Source organism: Ciconia boyciana, chromosome 18 (assembly GCF_034638445.1).
Source record: "Ciconia boyciana chromosome 18, ASM3463844v1, whole genome shotgun sequence".
NCBI classification, from domain to species: Eukaryota; Metazoa; Chordata; class Aves; order Ciconiiformes; family Ciconiidae; genus Ciconia; species Ciconia boyciana.
The window spans coordinates 10,035,662-10,058,579 of NC_132951.1; the positions used below are offsets into that span (position 1 = coordinate 10,035,662).

The 22,918-nt window shown below is 41.8% G+C and overlaps 1 protein-coding gene across 6 annotated transcripts in view; it reads left to right on the top strand.

The window, feature by feature from the left end:
• TNC (tenascin C) overlaps positions 1 to 17,084 on the top strand; it is a 105,688-nt gene extending 88,604 nt beyond the window's left edge. For all 6 annotated transcript variants that reach the window (XM_072883523.1, XM_072883527.1, XM_072883522.1 and 3 more), the window contains 11 exons: positions 4,990 to 5,112; positions 6,370 to 6,513; positions 7,692 to 7,811; positions 8,261 to 8,404; positions 9,242 to 9,372; positions 10,999 to 11,131; positions 12,978 to 13,129; positions 14,063 to 14,159; positions 14,832 to 14,993; positions 16,273 to 16,436; positions 16,920 to 17,084. In XM_072883523.1, coding sequence (XP_072739624.1) covers positions 4,990 to 5,112; positions 6,370 to 6,513; positions 7,692 to 7,811; positions 8,261 to 8,404; positions 9,242 to 9,372; positions 10,999 to 11,131; positions 12,978 to 13,129; positions 14,063 to 14,159; positions 14,832 to 14,993; positions 16,273 to 16,436; positions 16,920 to 17,030 — 1,481 coding nt within the window. In that variant the 3' untranslated portion in view covers positions 17,031 to 17,084. The remainder of the gene's footprint in view (positions 1 to 4,989; positions 5,113 to 6,369; positions 6,514 to 7,691; positions 7,812 to 8,260; positions 8,405 to 9,241; positions 9,373 to 10,998; positions 11,132 to 12,977; positions 13,130 to 14,062; positions 14,160 to 14,831; positions 14,994 to 16,272; positions 16,437 to 16,919) is intronic.
• The last annotated feature ends 5,834 nt before the right edge of the window (positions 17,085 to 22,918 follow it).

Here is a 22,918-nt window from a genome sequence, read left to right on the forward strand (position 1 = left end):
AAATAAACTTGAGTTTCTTGCAAAATCAAAGCTTTGAACTCCCTCAGCAGAAGTTGCTATATATTCTCATTCTTGTGTGTCAAAAATCCTGATGTAAATTAGCTTAGTGACTTACCCAGGTAAAATCATCCAGAAGAAAAGATGCAGATATGACTGCCACTTCATGCCATTTTGGTTTAAAAATATTAAGGCCTTAACCCTCAGTTGCAGCATGCCAATTCCACAAAGCTGGAGTTCTTGCCTTTCATAGTCTCACATTAATGATGAAACATTGTAAACATAGCTGCAAATGTCTTCTGTCTGAAGCTAGCCTAAACCTATCTATGTTTCTGAAAAATCTCCACCAGAACAGAGCTTCGTTTTCCCAGTGCCAGGGAGAAGAAGGAATTTTTTGCTATTTGTAACTGGAATATTTTTTCTTCTATTATTTTTCTATTAGTCAAGTAAAAAGTTCTCGAGGCTTAGGTTGAATTCTTTAGATTAATTTAAACAAAAAAAAAGGTTCATAATTTGAAGCATTTCATTTTGGCACTTCTGAATGAAGCTTTTCAATTTTTTTCCACCCAAATCATGGCTTCATTTTGAAACTTATTTAAATCTAAAACAAATGAAGTAATGTCCTTGACCCAAATTCACTCTCTTAAAAATTTTGAGCTTGCTAATATGAAAACATAGTAATTTCAAATCAACCTAATTCCAGGAGGAGGGGAATGAGAAGGGACCAGGTAAGTTCAGTGTGTGAGGCAGCCAACAGCAGTGCATAAGAGAGGCATTTGCGCAGCTGTAGCAGTGTACTCCAGACAATGCACAGAGAAGGGACAACAATAACTCAGTATTGAACAGCTTTTCCTGAAATAGCATGGCCTCATGATTCACCTTAATGTCTGTGGTGCCAGTTGTTAGCATGGAAAGGCACATTTCTGACCAGCTCTACTGATTGCCATCACATCCCTTGAATAAACAGCAAGGGCATATTATACACTCACCCAGACATTTACATGAAGCAGAACATGCATCCATCACAAGCCACCTTCCTCCAGGCTCATGCGGGTTGACTCATAATGGAGAGGGATGTTTAAAGTCAACTGCACTTGTAAGCAGCATGTCCCCATTTTCACTGACTTCCAGGATATTTATGGTAAACAACTAAGAGTTATAATTTCCCTCATGACTACATTCTTATTCAGCTCTTTCAGGGAGATTTAGCACGTCACCTACTGAAGCCAATAGCCCAAAAGATGTTTGTCAGATGTAAATAGCCCATGGATAATTGATAATAGAGCTGGAGCCACAAAAATCCAGCTAAATAATTTGGACTGCAGGTTACGCCACATTGGATAGCCGGGCCACCAAGGCATCCAATTTCTTTTTTAGGAGTGATTATTAGACAAACATATGTATATTTATAGCATTTCCAGTCTGGTTGCAAATAAATATTTCTATTGCTGAAAGGGGTAGCTCAGACAGGCTTATATTCAGCATTACTTTATTCTGGCCTGTGTACAAGTTACAAGTGAGCAAGGAATAAATTAGCTAGGAAGTCTTAAGCTTTAGTAGAGGAGATAGGAAAATAACAGTTGGAACAAAGGTAGCAAACAGACCAACAAACCTAAACCAAACACTACCATGGAAATGAAGGCAGGAAAATAATCTAGATTGAAAATCCTTCTCTGTATTTATCACTCACAGTGTCCCCCTTCTTCCCTATACAAGGGCACGTACCCTTGTATACTCAAATGCAGTCTTCGGGGATCAGGTCCTCAGCTGGTATAATTGGTGCAGTTGAGGGAGTCTGGTTTGAGCATTGCCAAGCAATCCTCTCTGAAGGTCTGATCTCTTATCTTTGTGCAGCAAACCACCCACCCACCATGGGGAAGGAGGGGGAGGAAAGATCTTGCAGTGTTCACCTTTCGCTGCCTTGTCCTCCTCTGTGGTTTTCTTTCCTTCTTTCTCTTTTAAGAAGACGTTAGCAAGGCAGTTATCTAGTGACAGCCATGGGCTTTGGATGTGGAAAGGATGAGTAGGGCAGGACTGGCATTTGCCATTTTCTCCATGTAGCTTGTGTTGGTCCTGCAGCTGATAACTTGCCCAGAGGCTGAGATGATCTTCCTTGCTCCCATCACACCAGGAATGTGGTGTGAAACTGCTGGGCATGGGTGTTGACAATAAAGTCGTATCTTTCCACACCCATCACAAGTAGTTCTTCCTCCATTATTTAGTCGTATGTACAAGTGAACAGCAATAGTTTTCCCCCAGAAATGATGATGATAATGTTTTTAAAAGGTTATCCTCTTTGGGGTGATGATGTTACCCACTCTCCCTACCCTCTGCATTTGTCTGTCAGTTTACCCTCATCAATTCTGCTATGATAGAAAACATTAATTATAAAATGACTGTAGTGCAAGGCAGCATCATACAGATCTGCAGTGTCTAATCAAGTTGGCACAAGGGAGTTTGTCCTCTGCTGCTCTCAGAGGGACAGTCAGTGTCTTTTGGAAATTCATCTGTATAATGTCTGTTAAGGTGCAATTCAGCCCTCACCAGGAGACCGCAACAAGGCTATGTGCCACTTAATATCCTTGGTAGGAAGTGTGGGTCTCATGCTGCTACTTTCCTCTTCTTCTAATGGTGTTTTGCCACACTGTGGCAGCATTTTTCATCTGAGAGGATCACAAAACAATTCACATGCTCTTTATACATGATAAATGCAACCTCATGCTTCCTGTTGCTTAGGAGAAGAAAGCCAGTGAACATACTTCTATAGTCTGTTAGTAATGAAAGAACAATTTTTTAGCAAAAAAATCCCCAAAGAATAGCAGCTACTAAGGTATCATGGGTGCTTTAGCAACCTCACAGGAAAGTTCTCTGACTCTCATACAGCTAATGGGGAATGATGCTGGAGAATAATGCTAATTACCTGTGTCTGCCCAACAGATGAACTGAGGTTTTTTATGAGTGACAAGGCAGAAGAACGCTGGCCATTTTTTATGCCTGCTTAATTTTTGCTTTCAGGTAGCTCAAGAAGATGGTTTCATTTGCTCCTTTTTAATTTCCCTCAAAGCTGCTCAAAGGTACCACTCTCTTACATCTCTGGGACTCATTCCAGGACTGATGCTTGCTCTGATGGTCTGTTATACTTTCTTTGCCAGGTTTGCTCCCAGGAAAGTAGCTGCAGTTGGGGTAGCTGGGGATGTGGAACTCTCACATAGTCAAAGCTCTTCTTACTACTGTTTGTTACGCAGTTCACCTGGTACAGAAAACAAGCATGAAGCCCATGGAAGTGTGCACAGCAGAGTCTAAGTGGGATGGATTGGGTACTTTATTTTCTGGGAAAGGCTGGAATTGCCTATGTGTATGAAAACCAAGTGCTGGTCCATCTCTTTGGTCTCCAGAGTCATCACCAGCACTTTTCAGCAGTCACTAAGGGCACCTACCATGTGAAGCAAAATCATTGTGATTTTCACTTCTCTCTCTTTCCCAGGTTTTCTTTATGCTCTTCTGTTTCCTTCAGACTGTACCTAAACCAGTAGCAACTTTGTGTGCTGTGTAGCTTTACTAACCCCACCTTGCTTTCTTCCTTATCTTTAAGTCTTTTCTTTCTTTTTTTGGCTTTTCCATGTGAGCAAACCCCACAAACGCAACATGTCTAGTGAGCTCCAGAGAAATAATTTACATTTCTCTTGAGAGCTCAGTTGTTTTTCTTTCCTTGTCTTTCAGTTGATTTAGTGCATTACTGCTAGAGCTTTGGGGACACATGGAACAAACAGCCCTCTGACTTCTTTCCCGCAGACACGTTCTTTCCAAGCTATTTCAAGCACAGTCACTTTTTTTCTCCTCTTGCCCCCCTTCCCCTGCCCTCAGCCTGTCTCCACCGCTCTTAATGTGGCTGATGTTTGCTATCTCTCCTCTTTGTGCTAAAGGCCTACTCTGTGTGGGCCGCATATTTTTTTAACACGTCAGGGTTGTTTTGCTTACAGTCAAAAAAGCAAATTGGAAGTGAGATGATCAATGTAAACTTTGAAGTGGCAGGTCTTTTTACCGTGTCCTTCCAGAATCCCTTTCCATGCTTGTTTTGCAATAGCTTAATTAAGCCTTAAACTGGAATGTTTCAGATACGTTTTGGTTTGCATCTTAAGATTGCGTCATTTTGGCGAAACTTGGGCTTTGTTTGCCCAGCTGACTGATCTAATTTATATGGGCAAATGTAGTGCTCAGGTTTATAGAGGGAAAGGCTGGGTTGTACAACAGAGCTGCAGTGGAACTACAAGTGCCTTCCTCATGATGGTTGTACTTGGATGTCCTCTGGATGGATGTGCTTGAATGTACCTAAGAAAAATCATGGTCTCAGATAGAGATTCCAAGAAAATCTTGTCGCTTCTAGTTTGAAGCCAGCAGAAGTTACAGGCAGTCAGTGCTTGAAAGGATGGACCCTTGATGAACTCGCACAACTGAGTTCAGGTCTTTTTTAGGCATCCTATAGTAGAAACTTTATGCTCAGGAAGAGAGATCTCTCCACTGCTAAGGGCTGCTGTTGCTGTGTGTCACAGATAGGGCTCTGAGACTCCATGGAAAGTCTAAAAATCATCCAAGTGAAACTGGGGTAGAAAAAATTATAAATACAATGACCCCTGGGTAATAGAATGGCATTCCTGTGAGTATTCTTCCATACTTTTCTGTAACACTGAAATCTCTGTTACTTTTGTGTACATGATATGTAGATATACGTCTGGGGTATTTTTAAGCTATGCACTACTGTAATGTTACTGAAAAAGGAAAATTTAGACCAAATAGATTGTTGCTGACAGTACGTAATAAAACCATTAACTGTTTGGTACACCCTGCATTAGTGTTTAAGACAGAATATTGACAGCATCAGCTCTTGGGATAGAGGGATAAGAAAAATCAGTGTTCCAGCACTAAGGACTGATAAACAAATTATTTACCTTTTCTTTCTTTGTGGTGTGTTTATTCTCTATTCTCCACTGACAGTTGTTGGATCTCCCAAGGGAATTTCTTTCTCTGACATCACGGAAAACTCTGCTACAGTCAGCTGGACACCCCCTCGCACCCGCGTGGAGAGCTACCGGATCTCCTATGTCCCTGTCACAGGAGGTGAGTAACTGCGAGGAGGGACAGGGAGGAAGATGGTAAAAGAGAGAGCAGAAAGGGTTTGTTGTGCTGATATCCATCTCTCAGTGCATCTCCCAGATGATCTTACGGAGATAATCTCTTTTTTCTTCAAACTGCTGACCAGGAATGTGCGTGTGCGTACCTGGTCCCAGTAGCCAACCTCTGTCTGAACATAGTGTCCCACATCCCATGGACAAGACTTGTAAGGGAGCTCAGAGCTAGATGCTGGAATGGTTGTACCCCTCATAGGGCCATGTTCACAAAAATCTCTGTTCCCACTGAGCCTCCTCAGTAAGGATTTATTTCCAGACTGTCTCATTATTTTTTAGGCACTTTATGAGCTAAGCATATTTGAAAAGGTGGCCCTTGGAAATAATAGTAACCATAATCCATGGTTATAATAGTTTTCCAAGGTAGTGATTTTTCTTAGTACTCCTCAATGTTGTTTCATTCCATTGTATCTCTGTTTTGGTGTTCAGCTTAAAAAATTTCCTATACTTAAACAGATTTTAGCACAACTTAGGGACATCTCTGAAAGGAAACAGCTAAAGAGCAAACACTACAGACATCAGGACCATAAAAGACACGCTATTGACTAAGACAAGTAAAGATATAGGCCTTTAGGCAACAGAGTATGTAAGCACACATGCAACTTCAAATATATAGTGATCCCACAGAAGAAAAGGAGCAATCCACACTCATGAAGTTAGGCACTTGTCTAAGTGCTTTCCTGGAATAAACTTAGAATTTGAAACAAATATGTGTCCTAAGTCCTCACCCACACATGGAGCACCTCTTAAAATAGTATCTACTATATCATTATTCAAAATTAATGGGTGAAGGAGAAACTTCCAACCCTTACCAGAAACAACGCAGATCTAAACTGCAAGTCCTGTCCTTGTAGGTGTATGAACTTCCATGTAGAGAGTGCTGTGTTTTCACCTTACATATAATTTGTAAAATTATATTTTTCTGAACAGAAATGTTAATTTTTTCTTACTGTTGGCATACCACTAGGAATGAATACAAACCAATGTCTTAGATTTAGGTGTCATGGCAGCAATATTTTTTCCTGAGGCTGCCCTTTGACATTGGTGATCATAACTACCTAGGGAAAATTCACTTCCTCCTGTACAAGTACATCCATGTTGGTCATAATGTCTTTAACTTGAAACACATCCTTCAGGCATTTACTGGAGTATTGTGTCACTAATCCCTTGTCATTTGGCTTCATCCTAGGTACTCCAAATGTTGTTACAGTCGATGGAAGCAAGACAAGGACCAAGTTGGTGAAGTTAGTCCCAGGTGTAGACTACAATGTTAGTATCATCTCTGTGAAAGGCTTTGAAGAAAGTGAACCCATCTCTGGCACTCTGAAAACAGGTAATATATAAAGGGGAAATAGCAGGCTTTCAAATGCATTGTCTGTGCTGTAGGAGAGACTCAGGAACTGGAGCTGAAGACCCACTGAGATCCCATTTTTGCTGTCCACGCAAACTGTAGGAAGTTTTTTACCCTCTTTCTTTGTGTCTTTGTATTTCAGATGAGTATAGAACTTGTGAGTTTGATCAGGCTCCCATTTGCTAAGTGCTGAACCAACCTGCAGTGAGACAGAGACAATTCATGTATTTACAGTCCTAATACATCAGAAAAAAAACAGAAGTTTAATTAATACCATTTTACAGATGAGGGAGCAAAGGGCCAGCTCAGCTGAGCAGTTCAGACCAGTTTCTCTTGTGGACTCAAACACCACATCTCCCAGGTTCCAGACTGTGTTCTAAGCATAAAAAGATTGTCTCTCCTGGTTTTTCTTCAATACAGCTTTAAATATCCCTGCAGGAAATGAGGGTCCACTATGCGCCTGCTGACCCCACCCTGCAGTCTCATTTCATTCATTCTTTTTTGGGGGGTTAACAAGTATTCAGAGAACTGAGGCAAGGAACAAGATGATGAGTATTGGATAATAACAGGAAATTTATAGCCCATTCCAGAGGTACTGGAGGCAGATATCTACCCCAATTCAGGGAGAGCATAAAACAATGTGCAAAATAGAGTCCCCTGAGGAAGCAAGGCAGGACATGTGGGGATTTTGGATGGTTGGCTGGCTGTTTGATTGGTTTATTTTTAAACATGCAGGGCAAGCTGGTGGAAGGTCACAGTGGCTATCAGTTGCCATCACATTAGTTATTTTTCCCAGCTCTGTCTCCTGAGTTTGCTCCAAAAAGCAGTCCGGATTTGAGGGTGTTGAGAGAAATGTGTCAGCTCTGACAGAGCCATTAAGATTGATGAAATCAAGACTGATCTGAGAACATAGTTAGTTATGTCTGTTCCCAGTGTTTAATCTTTTCACTCATTGACCTTCCTTTCCAGTGGAGGCATTTGATGTCTCTTTATAGGCACTCACGTCTTTTCTGCAGAGCTCCACTATTCCAAAGGGAATCATAAAAGCTGCATCAAGCAGCAGCGTTTGCGCATTTTATATCATATATTTACAACAGAGCATTGCACAGAGCTGAGAATGTTTGTCAAATTCCTTCAATCTGTTACTCTCTTTCTTTCAGCTCTGGACAGCCCGTCAGGCCTAGTAGTGGTGAACATCACAGACTCTGAGGCTCTGGCAACCTGGCAGCCAGCAATTGCTGCTGTGGATAATTACGTTGTCTCCTATGCTTCTGAGGATGGTAAGAAGAGTTAGTGATGGGTCAGGGAGCTGACAGCATTACAGCTCTCAAGAGATGCTCAGAAATGGGTGCAGCAATGTGACTCCAGGAGGATGGCAGGGGGCTGTTATTTGAAGGAGATGCCTTGCTGGAAGCATTTTAAAAATCATCATTTTAGTTAAGAATTCCCAATTCAGACATGAACAGAGATAACTGATATTCTTGAAAAGATGGTGTTAAAATTCATATGAACACTAGAGAGTGCTAATACTTTTAGATAAAGGACTCTGGTGTTAATTCAGATTCAGCATAGGTGTAAGCAGGAACATAGGCTCTGGGCTTTTACTATCTTGCGCTTGCTCACATCTAGTAAAAAAAAAAAAGAATCACTGAGTGGAGCATGGAGTTGAGTACATTGTGACATGTCTGAATAATGCTGGGACCTGTTCTCTTCTGTGTTTTCTTGTTAGAACCAGAAGTTACTCAGATGGTATCAGGAAACACTGTGGAGTATGACCTGAAGGGCCTTCGACCTGCAACTGAGTATACGCTGAGTGTCCATGCACTGAAGGACATGCAGAAGAGTGAGACCCTCTCCACCCAGTTTACTACAGGTGCTGTGTCCCACCTCACTGCAGGGAGAGCTGTCATCTCTTGTAGTCCCACCTGGCTTACTTTTCTCTAATACCATAAACTCAGCCAGCACATTATGCTTTTTTTACTAGAAACCTGAATTTTGATAGTATTTGCACCAAATTTTCTCTGGTGGAAGGCTGGTGTGACTGATCCAGAAGGTGGTTTTCTGTCACCGATTCTACAGGTTCTCACACAAAGCAGGAGCAGGAGCTCTTCTTTGGGGGCTGATATTGGGGTACCAATGCTGAAGGTATCTAGTTGGTTTCATACTTATGGCTTTCTGGGAGCATCAATGAAATCATGGATGTTTCTCATTTTCCTGACTGTTACTTGACTTGCCCCAGGGCATTAACTAGAGAGCCAAGAGCTGTCATACAAATTCAGTGTTATAATTACAGTGGAGAAGGGAAGCTGTAGCCAGACCAAGTATGAATTTTTTTCTATTCAAAAGAGGCATCTTTGGAACCAAAGTTTTTTTTCCTGGGAATATGTAAATACCGATCTGTCTTCTTGTGTGAAATAATGAAAAGCACAATTTTGTTTCAAAAGCCATTTCAATGCAACTGCTTATAAACTAAAGTGCCTGAGACAAGCCAATATTTTAACTTAGACAAAGTAAATACCTTTATTTTAAAACATCCAGTGGGAAAAATTACTTTTTAATCACAAAATTTAGGTTGAAATATTTTTTAATTTCAAATTGCTGGGGAAAAAAAGTTTGCTTTCCTGGCCTGTTTTAATATACTGCCCATAAGATAGCCTGTGTACTAAATTCTATATAGATGTGATTCTATTTGATCTGTTGTCTACTTCAGGACTGGATGCTCCAAGAGATTTAGGTGCCACTGAGGTTCAGTCAGAAACAGCTGTGATAACTTGGAGGCCTCCACGTGCTCCTGTCACTGGTTATCTCCTGATCTACGAGTCCATTGATGGCAGAGTCAAGGTATAGCACTTTTAACCAAACCAGAAGGGCTGTGCCTCAAAACTGGGCAGTAGAGATGCACTGAAGTGTCCAGCAATGGAACATAATCATGTGCCTTGAGTTAAACATGGTGTCGTGGTTTAGCCCCAGCCGGCAGCTAAGCCCCACGCAGCCGCTCGCTCACTCCCCCCCGGTGGGATGGGGGAGAGAATCGGAAGAGCAAAAGTAAGAAAACTCGTGGGTTGAGATAAGAACAGTTTAATAATTGGAACAAAATAATAATAATAATAATAATGAATTGTAATGAGAAGGAAAACAAGGACAGAGAGAGAGAGGAACAAAACCTAAGGGAGGGAAAAAAAGGGAAAAAAAATGATAATAATAATAATAATTTTTTTAAAAAAATGATACAACCACTCACCACCCGCCGACCGACGCCCAGCCAGTCCCCGAGTAGCAATCGCTACACCCTGGCCAACTCCCCAAGTTTATATACTGGGCATGACATCATATGGTATGGAATAGCCCTTTGGCCAGTTTGGATCAACTATCCTGGCTGTGCCCCCTCCCATTTCTTGGGCAGAGCATGGGGAGCTGAGGAAAAGAAAAAAAAAAGGTCCTTGACCAGTGTAAACACCGCTTAGCGACAGCCAAAACATCAGCGTGTTATCAATATTATTCTCATACTAAAATCCAAAGCACAGCACTATACCAGCTAGTAGGAAGAAAATTAACTCTATCCCAGCTGAAACCAGGACACATGGTAAAACGCTAAGTACCTGTTTCAGTGCTAGCTTGAACACAAATGCATTTAAAACCTGCGTAAGTACTTTTCTATATTATATCCTGAAACAGAAGCTCAACTGCAGCTTGAATTTTGACAGTCATCTCTCCACAATACAGATAAAAGCACAAGCAACCATTTTCCCTCATTCCAAACCTGTATCATGGAATAAATTCAGACACCCCAAAGAATGGGATTCTCCTTTCTAAACTCAGGAGAATCCAGCCCTGTGCAAGTGAGGTGTCTGAGGCAGGATTAGTTGTCTTTGAAAGTGCCTCTTGCTCTCCGATGATTTTATTATGTTCCTACATAACTAGATCACACTAGATGCTTAAATATAATGAGGTGAATCCCAGCAAAAATGCCAGATAATTTTGGATGCCCAGCCTGGTACATCAGAAAGGGTTGTGATTTTCAAGAAGGCAAATTCCCTAAGCTTACTGAAAATCAGTCTTTTAAGTTACAGAAAAACAGCCTTTTGAAGACTGGAGTATGATGTTTCCTTGTCCTAAAGGGTGATTCTTCTCAAGTTTTTATGAGTTTCACAGAGATATCTATACAATGTGTACATTTGAGGCATGTAAACATTTATGCTGACTTGCTTTTAAACCACTTGCTTTTAAACAGCTTATACATTATGATGGTAAACTTTCATTTCCAGACAACTTTTCTCGAATTTCTAAAGAAAGTTAGCTTGATAAAAATCTTAGAGGAATAGAAGGTTTGTACTAAATAATTTTGATGGTTAAAAATACCATAAATAGTTACCACAAAAAATAATGTGACAAACTAAAATATGTAACAGTTCCGGTTATTATTATTTTCTCACAGAGATTTCCTTGTATTATTTATCCTCCCCATAGGAAGTCATCCTAAACCCCGAGACAACTTCCTACAGCCTGACAGAGCTGAGCCCATCTACCCAGTACACGGTGAAACTCCAGGCGCTGAACAGATCCCTGAAGAGCAAAACGATCCAGACTATTTTCACCACAAGTAAGGACCTTAGAGCACATGCACAGCTGAAATAACATATAAGTTACTGCTCTCAGGACAGCACCGAGCTCTGCAATAAGCAGACACAGACCTCACAGAAGATTTTTAATCCATTTGTCAGTATGCACTTCATTTGCTTGTAGTGTCGGTGCAAAAGTCCCTGTTCCTCCTGAGCTGTAGTGTCATCTGCTTCCCCTAGACTGGCAGGATGAAATTATTTTCTTTATATCCATCCACATCACCTCTATAGTCCTCTCTCTGATTAAATATCCTGCCTTTCCCATGTAAAATATCAAAAGGAACATTACTCTTTAAAATCCAAACTGACACACTGATTTACCTCTGTATTGATGCATAGCAAGCTGTTAAAACAAATCAGCGTTTTAAGTTGAAATGAAGCAAACCACACACACACACACACACACATCAGTTCAGTGGTCCGAGGACATGAATTTCTGGGCAGTTTTTTTCTCCTCTTTCTGAGACTGGTTTTCGCAAAGCTACACAACATGTCTGTTGCAGCCCTAACAGGACAGCTCTCCAGTGAGCTGAATGCAAGAATAGATTGGGTTCTCTGAAGGTCACTTCACAGCTGACATTAAAAAAAAAAAAAGTTGTTCAGTATTAACTGTGAAACCTTGCCTGTTATTTGTCTCATTTTTCATGGTTTCCAGCCTTTCAGACCCAGTAGGACCTTCAGCCATTTCCATTCTTCCTCCTGCCGCTTGTACCAACTTCAGCCTCACAGAAGTGCTAATAAAAGCCATACAGCCCCGAGTCTGCCCACAGCCACTCTTTGTGTAGAGCAGGGTGAACTCCACCAACAGGCGACAATTCACAACCAGAAATAGGAGAAGAATTAAATCTGGGTGTATTTAAGTGATGTTTGACAAATTGACCATAAGCAGGGACTGAATGGGGTGCCTTCGCCCATACAAATGCAGTGACAGCCTCGTTCAGCAGATACTTAAGCCTGGCCTTAACTCTAAACATACATTTGTGTGCTATTTAGTGAGAGGGAAACACTGAAGCAGCCCCCTGCAGACAGCTGCTTTTCTCCAAATCCCAAAGCTGATGCAAATTCTCGTAGCTGCGCACAGGCAGGGATGTGCAACACACTGGAAAGGGAGCAACAGCCATTCTGTGAGCAGCCACAGTTAAAAACTCTCCTATGGACATACCTTGAACATCACTTACTTAGACCATTGGCTGAAAAAGTTAATGGCCTAAGTGAATTTAAAAAGAAAAAAAGAAAAGCTTTATTTGGGGTTAGAAGTTGTTCTGACTGCAATGATGCTATTAGCTTGTTGTCAGAAAGAAATGCTTAACAACATTTCCCTGTAGTTTCAACTGTTATTGTTTGCTTTGTTTTTTAAAGCGTAGTTTTAGAACATATTTAATACTGTACTCGCTAGGAAAATATTCCCAATTTTTTTATTTTTAGTTGTAGTCCTGTCTTTTTAATTCCCCCTCCCTTGTCTGTCACATAATCAGAGATTGGTAGATTTGGTTTTACCCAAAAGTTGCTATAAACACAGCTCATGCCATTTAGATATTTAGCTGGAGGATGCACTCCCATCATAGCAGGAAGTGGTTATCTGGCATTCACAGCACTTACAAAAGTGTAGACAAGTGTACAAAAGCATATTCAAAAGAAAAATTTACATCATCTGCTGTTTACTGTGAATCTTTTTTATGTAGGATAGCAACTACAAGCCCATTCCTGGGCTCTGTACCTGGCTGTGCCATTGACCTACAACAGATTTTCATGAGTCATCTGTATTCAACAGGTTCCTTGTAATTGCTGATTTCTTAAAGACTGCTTTCTCTTTTTTTGTGTGTGCAGCTGGTCTTCTCTATCCTTACCCGAAAGACTGCTCCCAGGCTCTCCTGAATGGAGAAACCACCTCTGGGCTCTACACAGTTTACCTGAATGGGGACAAGGCTCAGCCTCTGCAAGTTTTCTGCGACATGGGCAAGGACGGGGGTGGATGGATTGTGAGTAAGAGGGAGAGGGCCCGCACCACCCTCACACGCATCTGCCTGTGCTAAGAGCGGGGGTAACAGATCCCATCCCTGCTCATCTGTGGCATCCCTCATAGTGTTCTACTATCAGACTAGCACTGACCTGTCTATAAATTTGGGGAATTTTATCTCAGGTAGGACATCTAGGTGCCTAGAACAAGGTTACCAGCTCTTTCTGTAGTTGGAGGAGAGAGAGGGGTCTCCAAAGGATGGGTCACATCACTGGTTTCAGCACCTAGGAAAGGCACTGATCTCTCTCCACTGGCTATAGGGGTTGCTGAAATGACCATCTTAGATCAGATACATACCTTCTAAATAGCTAATTAGGTGCAAGGAGGGTGGACTGACTCTATTTGAATGAGAGAGACAGTGAAGGAGGTTAAAGCACAGGCCAGAGAAAGCGTTTGTTCAGCAGCCACATGGCATGGTAGCTGGATGGGCTTCCCAGGCCATTATACAAAGGACACATCCCACCCAGACAACAAATGAATGGCAATAAAAATGCCAGCTCTCTGTACTGATGTCCTCAAATCTGAACATGTCAGAGGGACCCAGGGCACAGAAAGGAAGAAGGAGCTGGAGAAATGCATGGCTAGAAGACTAGAGGACGTAGAAAATCTTGGCTGAGAACTGCAAGGGGCTCTTAAAAAAGCAGAGAGCAGGAACTAAAAGGCCATATCACTCAGGGGAGCCTGGCAACCCAGTAGATAAACTAGAGACTTAAAAAAAGCAAGAAGCATTCAACAGACTTGGTACAATTCAGTAATTGCAGTGGGATTGCTACTTTGGGTGGTAAGGGCAGGGGAGCAGCAATGCCAAGCTCTGCATTTGTAAAAGCTACATTGCTAGTGCCCTTTCTGTCAGAGGCAGTCTGTTGATAACAATTCTTGCATGTGGTGTTTGCAGGTGTTCCTGAGGCGTCAAAATGGAAAGGAAGATTTCTACAGGAACTGGAAGACTTATGTGGCTGGTTTTGGAGATCCTAAGGATGAATTCTGGATAGGTAAGTGGCAAGAATTTGTCTTTTAAAAAAGAAAACACAAAGCCCAATAGACTAGGAGCCACTTTGAAGCCTCCATTTAGTTGGCAAGAGTATTTGTAAACAGGAATGTAATCTGTGCGAAGGAGGCTAGGGACAGCATGCTGCGAGGGAGATTGAAATTGCCAGGTCCAAGCCAGTCCCTCCAGTTGCAGTTTGTTGATGTCATGCTTCTTGGGTCACTGAACATAGCAAACCAATGTTCACTGGTGCTCTGTGAGAAGTCAGGGGGTAACCTAAGAAGCAACTGCAAACCTTCTTCCTGGACTCCCAGAACACCCCCAGCAACAAAAGCAAAGTGGGGAAAATAGAAGAAAAAGCAAATTTTCAAAGATTGTGCTACATTTTATTTGGTTGTAAATGAAAGACAATGATGATCACACAGCACAACTTTGATTACTTTTCCAAAGGGCTACCTGCTACTGTGGTTTGAAGGGAAGAGGTCTCTCAATCAGCCTGTTTTTATCTATTTGGTTTTGTGCTAACATTACTCTACAGCTGAAATAGCTCACTTTCCTCACCAGTGTTTATGCCCTGGTGTATCTATACAGGCCAGTATGACCTCCTTTATGGGATAACACGATGGTAGACAAATAAACATGGGGAGACAAATGGATTGTTCATTTATTTCCACAGGTCTGGAGAACCTTCACAAAATCACTTCTCAGGGCCAGTATGAGCTGCGCGTGGATCTGCAGGACAAAGGTGAGACAGCTTATGCTGTCTACGACAGGTTCAGCGTTGGAGACATGAAGAGCAGATACCGGCTAAGAGTGGATGGGTACAGTGGCACAGCAGGTGAGATTAAATATTTTTTTTCTTGTGATTTGCAATTTCCTCCCAGTTGGCTCAAGGTAACAGTGTGTGAATGTTGCAGATCATCATCACAGCAGGTACCTCTTGTATATCAGATGTTTGAAAATATGAACATACCAATATATTTTATGTTTGCGTTTTAAATCCTCCAGTCATTTAGGTGCCACAGTTTATGGCATGCTTATGACAGAATATAAACAAGTATATGAAACAGCCACATATCTCATTTGGCCAATGCTTGACTGTCGTTTATACAGCTAATAATAGCTTGGCACAGCCTCATCTCTTGTCAGTGGAATATGCATCAGAGTCTTGCTATAGCATGATTTGTAATTCTGCTGAACAAATCATCTGCCTTTTGTAATCATACCAGGGCAAACTGGACTTATTGAGTCTTCTTCAGGGGATTAAGAGATAAATCCAGCTCCACAGGATGTCTTAAAAGGAGGTACCTTTCATGCTGCAAGGTGCATAAAACAGACCATAGAGATGTGTGTGTATGGACTCTGCCCTGTGACCATTACATGAACTTTATACAGAGCCAACAGGGAGACAGACAAAGGATATGCAGCAGTAGTAGAATTAATGTCTATTTAAGGCAAACACAGTGATGCAGAGCAGTAGTAGCTGCGACAGCTAGTAAGATTGAATCCTACTATTTCTTCTTCCTAAGCATTCTGGTCTAAGATTAATGGATGGAGCAACACAGATCCTGAGGTGTGAATGTGAGCTCTGCTCCAGGCATACACTGAAGGCTGCTCCTATTGCACCCATCTGCAAATGAGCACCCAGACCCTGAGAGTGGGAAGTCAAGAGTAGGCAGACATCTCTCTGTCTATGTTTCCAGCTAATGAAGATGGGTAGCTTTACTGCATGGACCAGCTAAGTGTGAAGACTCCTTTGGTCTTGACTCACTCCTTGGGGAGGTCTCTTTGGACTTGGTTTGTCCACACTGCCTTCTGTACAGGGCCAAAATCCAGCTTTCAGCACGAAGTGCAGAAATTGAGCTGCATGAAAAACCACTTAATAAGTTGGGGATTACAGACCACCTGGAAAAATATTTTGACTTGTCTCCCACAACAAAAATTGTGTACTTCCTTCTGTAGTAAAACAAGTCAATTTTTTAAAAATTAGATATACAGCCAGGCTTTACAGATGGTACATGACACAATACAAACATTTTCTGCAGAATAGTCACTCACATGTAACCTAAACTAGGCAAACCATTGACTTTGCTCTTTCTTTTGTCTCCCCCACCCAGGTGACTCCATGACGTACCATAATGGAAGGTCCTTCTCCACCTTTGACAAGGACAATGATTCTGCCATCACCAACTGTGCTTTGTCATACAAGGGTGCATTCTGGTACAAGAACTGTCACCGAGTCAATCTGATGGGCAGATATGGTGACAACAGCCACAGTCAGGTGAGATCGGTGTTTGAAGGCTTCCGTAATGAAGGGGAATTGCAATTGTGGATCTGTCTGGCAGTTCAGCTAGCCAGACATCAGAGCACCAACCAAGCCCACTCTCCAGACCAAAGAATCATAGGGAAAAATATGGGCAGTTGCTCACAAAACAAGAATTTAATGTCAGCTGGTGAAATCCCAATCCCACACAGGGAATATCCCAAGTGTTCAGGGAACAACTGTAGTTTTCAACATGTGAAACAAGATGTTCTTCCTGCCATGAAAGCCAGGCAAAGAGTGACAGCTCTAGGGGACAGCATGTGGGTTTGTTTGTACAGGTTGTGCATGCTAGCAGCCAGAGCCCTGTGCTTCCCAAAGCCCCTCTACTTCGTTATGCCTCCGTTCCCAAGGTAGAAAACAGCCTGCAAGCTGAAATGAGAGCGGTAAAGGCTGACAACAGGAGCAGAAGTGACGTCCTACACTTCATCTTTGTCTTTACAGGGTGTTAACTGGTTCCACTGGAAGGGCCACGAGTATTCCATCCAGTTTGCAGAGATGAAAGTGAGACCCTCCAGCTTCCGCAATCTGGAAGGAAGGCGAAAGCGAGCGTAAAGCCCCAGAGGTGGTGAAGGGGCTACGGGCAGGGTGATGGGGGGGAGGGATATAGAGTGGGGGTGTGGGGGGATCCTCTGGCATCACTGGGATAGTGGGGTGTGAGGAGCTGGTAGTCGTACCAAAGCATCCATGACCCTTGGCCCAACAGAGGCTTCTGCAGCAGTCCAAACAACAAGCCTTAAGTGTCCCAGCATTTTCAGCAGAGCAGCTCCGGCTGCCCATCACTAATGTCCTCCACACCAAAGACAACGATCTCAAGGGTTGTATGTTGTTTTATTAATTTTTATTTTCTCGGAAAGCCTCTGGGATAAAGTTCTTCCACAGTCTGACTATCTCTTGGGTGGCCCAGGGTAGGGGAGGGAGAACAGTTTTGTACATTGGTAGTTTGTTTTAGAACCAGCCATATTTTACACACACAAATGTGTACGATTAATTATCATTATTATTATTATTAGTTATAATTGAAATTCTTCGGTCCTTGGAAAGCCTTTTTTTATATATATCAAGTACCACAGAGAAGGAGGGGATGGGAAGGGGAAAGCAGTATGTTTTTAAACTTAAGCATAAGATTAATATTATTAATATAATGACAAAGTAATAATAATAATGATAATAATAATAAGCTAAGTTTTTGTCATTTTTAAGAGAACCATGCTTTTGGAAACACAGCAGGACAGTGTCTGATTGTAAATTTTTTTTAATAAATAAAAGCACAATTACTTTTAAATAAATTTCTACCTTTTTTCATACATGCTGAGTTTGTGCATGTCCAGGGTATATTTACTTAGATGGGGAAGTAAAAGAAAGGCTGCGAATGATTACACTGCTGAGCCCGTACTGAAAACTGTTCCTTTTGTCAGTGATTGGTTGTAAGTATTCTGTTGGGTTTGTTACAGTGAAACGCCCATAAGGATTTGGTTTCTTTTAGAAGATTTTTTTTCCTTCCCAAAAGTTTCTTACATGTTTTTCTAAGTGTAACTGACCAATGCTTGCTCCATCTAGGTGGGAATAACTAACAAAAGAGTACGAAGAAAATACAGAGTTGTTGTTAGGTACCATTGGCGACTTTGAACACTTGTGTAAATAAAGGGCTCTCTTTTTTTATATGAATGAAACCTCTGTGTAGTTCCTCTGTATCATACTCTTCAGTTGAAGACAATAAAAGATCTTTTGTTTTAATCCAGTCTCCCTGCCCTTCTTCAAAGTTGCACTTTTCAAACAGAGCAATTGTTTCTGCCTCCTCCTTGACAATCACTGGAGGGTTGCTGGGAAAGAAGATGCTTTCAGTCAGGGCGAATATGATCGGCTCTGCAAATAAGACTTACTGTGAAGTGCTAGCTATTAGGTAAGGTCAGATATTGTTGATTTGACACAGGGTGTAAAAATGTGCGTGCATGGGAAATATCACTAAACAACTTCAAAATCAGGAGGGAGGAAAGGAAGGAGGGAGGGAATCACTTCCCTTCACCCTTAGGTCCCATCTTCCTAATTTTTTTTTCTTTTCATATCGTTATTATTTTTAATTGCAATCCTTTGATTATTGCATTTCTGAGCTTCATCTGAGCTTTAGCCCTTGGGAATGGTTACATCCCAGGGCCATCTTGTTTATGGTCTTGACCGAAATTTTGGCATCACCCCAGAGGGGAGAGCCTGGTGGGGATCCCCCATTGCTGGGCTGTGCACTGGGACCAGCTTTGCTGTGAGGGAGCCCCGGAACAGCAGGAATTGCTGTATGGAGACACAGAAGGTGCTGCAGACAGGAGCATCAAAGCCTGTATTCTGTGCTTTATTAATAGCCAGTGTCAGCAACTACATTTCAGAAATGTCCAATTTCTGTAGGTATTTATAATGCATTTCCTAGGAACCATCTCGCACAGCGAGCAGCTATTCATCACTAAGCAGACTTTAGGACCACAGACTAAGAGAATGCATGGGGATGGTGCAGAGGATTTACCAGCTGGGAACAGGCAATGCCTAGCTGGGGAAGTGGGAGAAGTTCCTAACAGAATTAGTAAAACATTGGAGGTCTTCTGTTCATCCAGTTTCTATTCCAGCGTCTCTTGGCAGCCCTGCTCACCCTGCTCATCCATTTTAAGCCTGGCTACCGGCAGATGGCACACGGAGTCCGTCTGTCTTGGTCTGTGCCTGCTCTGTTTGGCAGCACTTGGACATCCTGCAGGTATCCAGCATCTGTTCAGATGCTGCCATTCTTCACTGTTGTCTTCTCATATGGTGACATCCAGCACTCCGAGCTTCCTAGCTGTTGTTGGTGTCTCTGCAGCAGTGGTCTTTGTTAGGAAAATTAACTGCATGTAGTAAAACATTGCCCTGTAGCCACACAGCAGGAACTTTGCAAGGGCATCTGTGAGAAAAAGTTTATTTTTGGCTTGCAGGAGCTAGGTCACAGCACATGTCAAAGAGGAACTCCTATTTACCCTCTTCTTTAATATTATTTCACGTATTTTGAATGTATTTCTTTTTTCCCCCCGCCCTCATAATTGAAGTTATACTAGTGAATGTTGTTTGTTTTGCACAGGGAACACAAGTCTCCTTTGACCTTCCAGAGCACTGGCAAGGGTCTGAGCTGCAGCACTATCTTAAATTAATTCTCTGCAATTAATAGCCCTTCTTTGGTGTTTGTCAGAGCAAATGATTGGCAGTATAAAAGAGAACAAATCCAGTAATGAAGAAATATGCTCCACTCTGAAGATGCTTTTCAAGTTTTTAGGAAATGGCACTAAATCTGTATAACTAAGGACTTGAAAGCTCTTGCAGTCTGTTTGCAGACATTCAGAGGAAGAACTGACATTTATGAAATTATTTCCTCATCTCTAGTAACATCACAAAGCTGACTGTACCTGGCTGTGATGTCATTTAGCTTGGCAGATTCAGATAGGGCTGCTGGAAATAGGCCCAGATTTGCACCTTGCTCCAGAAATGATGCAAACACACTGCACAGAAGAAAGATGGTATTTCCTGTAATTACTGACAGATGCCCTGCTTGATATTTTTCATTATTACTATTGCAAGAGAGAAACTGGCAAATCCTTGAAGTAACACATGCCAAAACACCCTTCAGAGCTGACACAAGCTTGATTAGGTACCAAACAGCTCCACCATGGGCTATTGTAAGGGATGGTCACTTTTGGCTTTTCTCTCCCCCCTCTCCTGACTGTAACTTGTGAGAATCGCTTAAAAAACCCCTCAGTTTTGAAATCTATTAATAAACCTGGCAAGGGTGCACCAAATGGCTGTCTGGTTGGTTTGTCAACTTAAAAAACTATAAGCTACCTTAGTGCTGATGATACTACTTAATGTGACGAAGCGGTTTAGGAGCCTCAAGGGGGCAGGAGAGGAAGACGCTTCAAAAATATTTAGGCAGCAAGACCCAAGATCTCAAAGGCACTGAAGGAGATCTTTGGGGAAGTGAGTGGGATTTATGGAGTTAGAACTGTATCCATAAGGGGTGGAAAGATGCAAAGAATCTTTTCCAGTGCTGCTGCACCTATCCTCCCTCCTTCAGTCAATGCTCAGCCCTGCAGAGAGCCTTACTCATACTGCAGCCCTAGCAAGATCTCTGACTTGGATTTTTTACTTAAGTTTGGGTGAGGTGAGCACCTCAAGCCAGTTGGGCAAAAGGCAGCTGGATAGGTAATTTTTGGGGACTGAGGCTTAAGCTGATGGCAGCTTTTAGCTTATTAAATCCTCTGGCTTTCTGTGGGACTCAGACTACTAAATGATGGTTTTTTTCTGAATCCAGGCATGAGTGTGCAGCCACAATGACTGCGTGGCTGGAGCACTCCAGTGTGATGTGGGAGATGATAGATACTTTAAATTCCTCCATCTGCCTGAACCAGAGCAAGACGTTGATGCCAGCTCAGTTTGACCCCAGGAGAGCACCCTCCTCTGCTGCACCATCTCTGGGTGCAGCTCCCTTATGTTTTCTCCTGATGCTATTCCATTTTTTTCATTGATCAAGGGAATTGACCTCACTTATTTCTGGGCTAAATGTAACCAGAAAACCAGGGCATCTTGCCCAAGCCTCCATTAGTGAATAAGTAGCCCAAACTATTGCAGTGATCTGTAACAGAAGACACCTTCTGTTTCCCATCTTTCCTGTACAAGGATGACACCTAATTCAAAATTACAAGTTTGACTTGCTTTGCCTTAAGAGGGGTTGGGCATAATTGGGGGTTAAAGAGTGTGTAAAACTAGGAATCGAGTATAGAGTGAGCCAGTGGCTGCCCCCTCTACCCTTTTGAATCCAAAACTGCAGCCTTGAAAAACCTTCTCGCTGCTGCCACATTAACTCTGAGGGCAGTACTTTTTTCTTTATTTTTCTTCTTTTTCTTTTTTTCTTTTTTCTTTTTTTTTCTTTTTTCTTTTTTCTTTTTCTTTTCCTTTTTCTTTTTTCTTTTTCTTTTTCTTTTTCTTTTTCTTTTTCTTTTTCTTTTTCTTTTTCTTTTTCTTTTTCTTTTTCTTTTTCTTTTTCTTTTTCTTTTTCTTTTTCTTTTTTTCTTTTTCTTTTTCTTTTTCTTTTCTTCTCCTTCTCCTTCTTTTAAGCATTCTTTGTGCTTAACCTAATGAACTTTCTCTGTCAGACCTTGATTACTAGAAAGATTAATACAAATGTTTAAGTGTCATCAATAAGCAGCAGCTTGATCCTCCACCCAGAAAATGGCAAGGTGGTGGCAACAGCCTCCTAGGTACCTTGCCATTTCATACTTCTGCCTTCTAGGGATGTGGACAAGATGACACAGGCCTCTGGAATAGAGCTGAGATTGCTGAGACAGTGCTTGGCTGGTTGCTGCTGGTTCTCTGTACTCTTATCAGGAGCTACAGGCAGACTGGAAGTAATGAGCAGATTTGAGACACCTTCATATAATGTTACAAATATAGGATCTTGACAAAATGATCAGGCAAAATGATAAAATGTATTTTATGGGAAGTGGGGGGAAAAAAAACCTATATAAATTAAAAAAAAAGAAGACATGAACCCTTCAGCCGCTTTAGAGTTCCAGGTGGGGATATCCCCTGTTGAGGATTGCCTTATCATTTTCTTTGAAAAAAGTCTGCTCAGAAACCATCCTGACTCTAGTCTTTGTTCATATGCCTTTTTCTTGGGTATTTCCCCAGCGAGCTCACCAGGTAAAGAAATCTCAGCCTGTAGTGCCATAGCAGCTTTGTGTGAATACAACATATGTTTGTCTTGATAAACAAGGTGTGGTTGGTTACCAAGAGACTGCAAGCAAATACCAGCAAAAGCTGCACATGTGATCTTTGTTCTTGGAAGGCTGACAGCCTCACTGTAAAAAAACACATTTTAATCAGACCTTCAATCTAGAGAATAACATGACCTCTCTGTGGTGAATAAGAAGCTGGTTTAGGTGAGAGGGAAAGACAGTTCTCAGAAAAAAAGAATAAAAAGACAATGTAAGAACAGCTCTGGCTTTCTGGGTCATCCTCAGCTGCTCACAAGCTGTTCCTGGTTCCAGCTGAGAAGTTCAGGAGCAGCAACACAACCCTGATGATTGTACGGTGAAGAGGTTTTCACTTGATAGCAACCTTTGTGAGGAATTTCCACAGGGTTGAGAATGAGTCTCCATCCGGGCTTATATCAGTCATGTTCCTTCTGCAAAATGAATCAGTCCTACTTCATTTTGCAGTGGAAATGAAATCCCAAGTGGAGGATGGAGCAGGAAAGTATAACCACATACAAGCATTTCAACACCTCTGTAATTTAAAGGAAGGTTTTTCTGGAGGTGGTAGGAGTTGGAAAAGAAAGATAGAGGAAGTTATTGCATTATAGTTAAACAAAGCTGATGTTCTACCCAAGTATACAATCTCTGTCTTTCATCCCTTCTACTGCTACATTTAGACATATG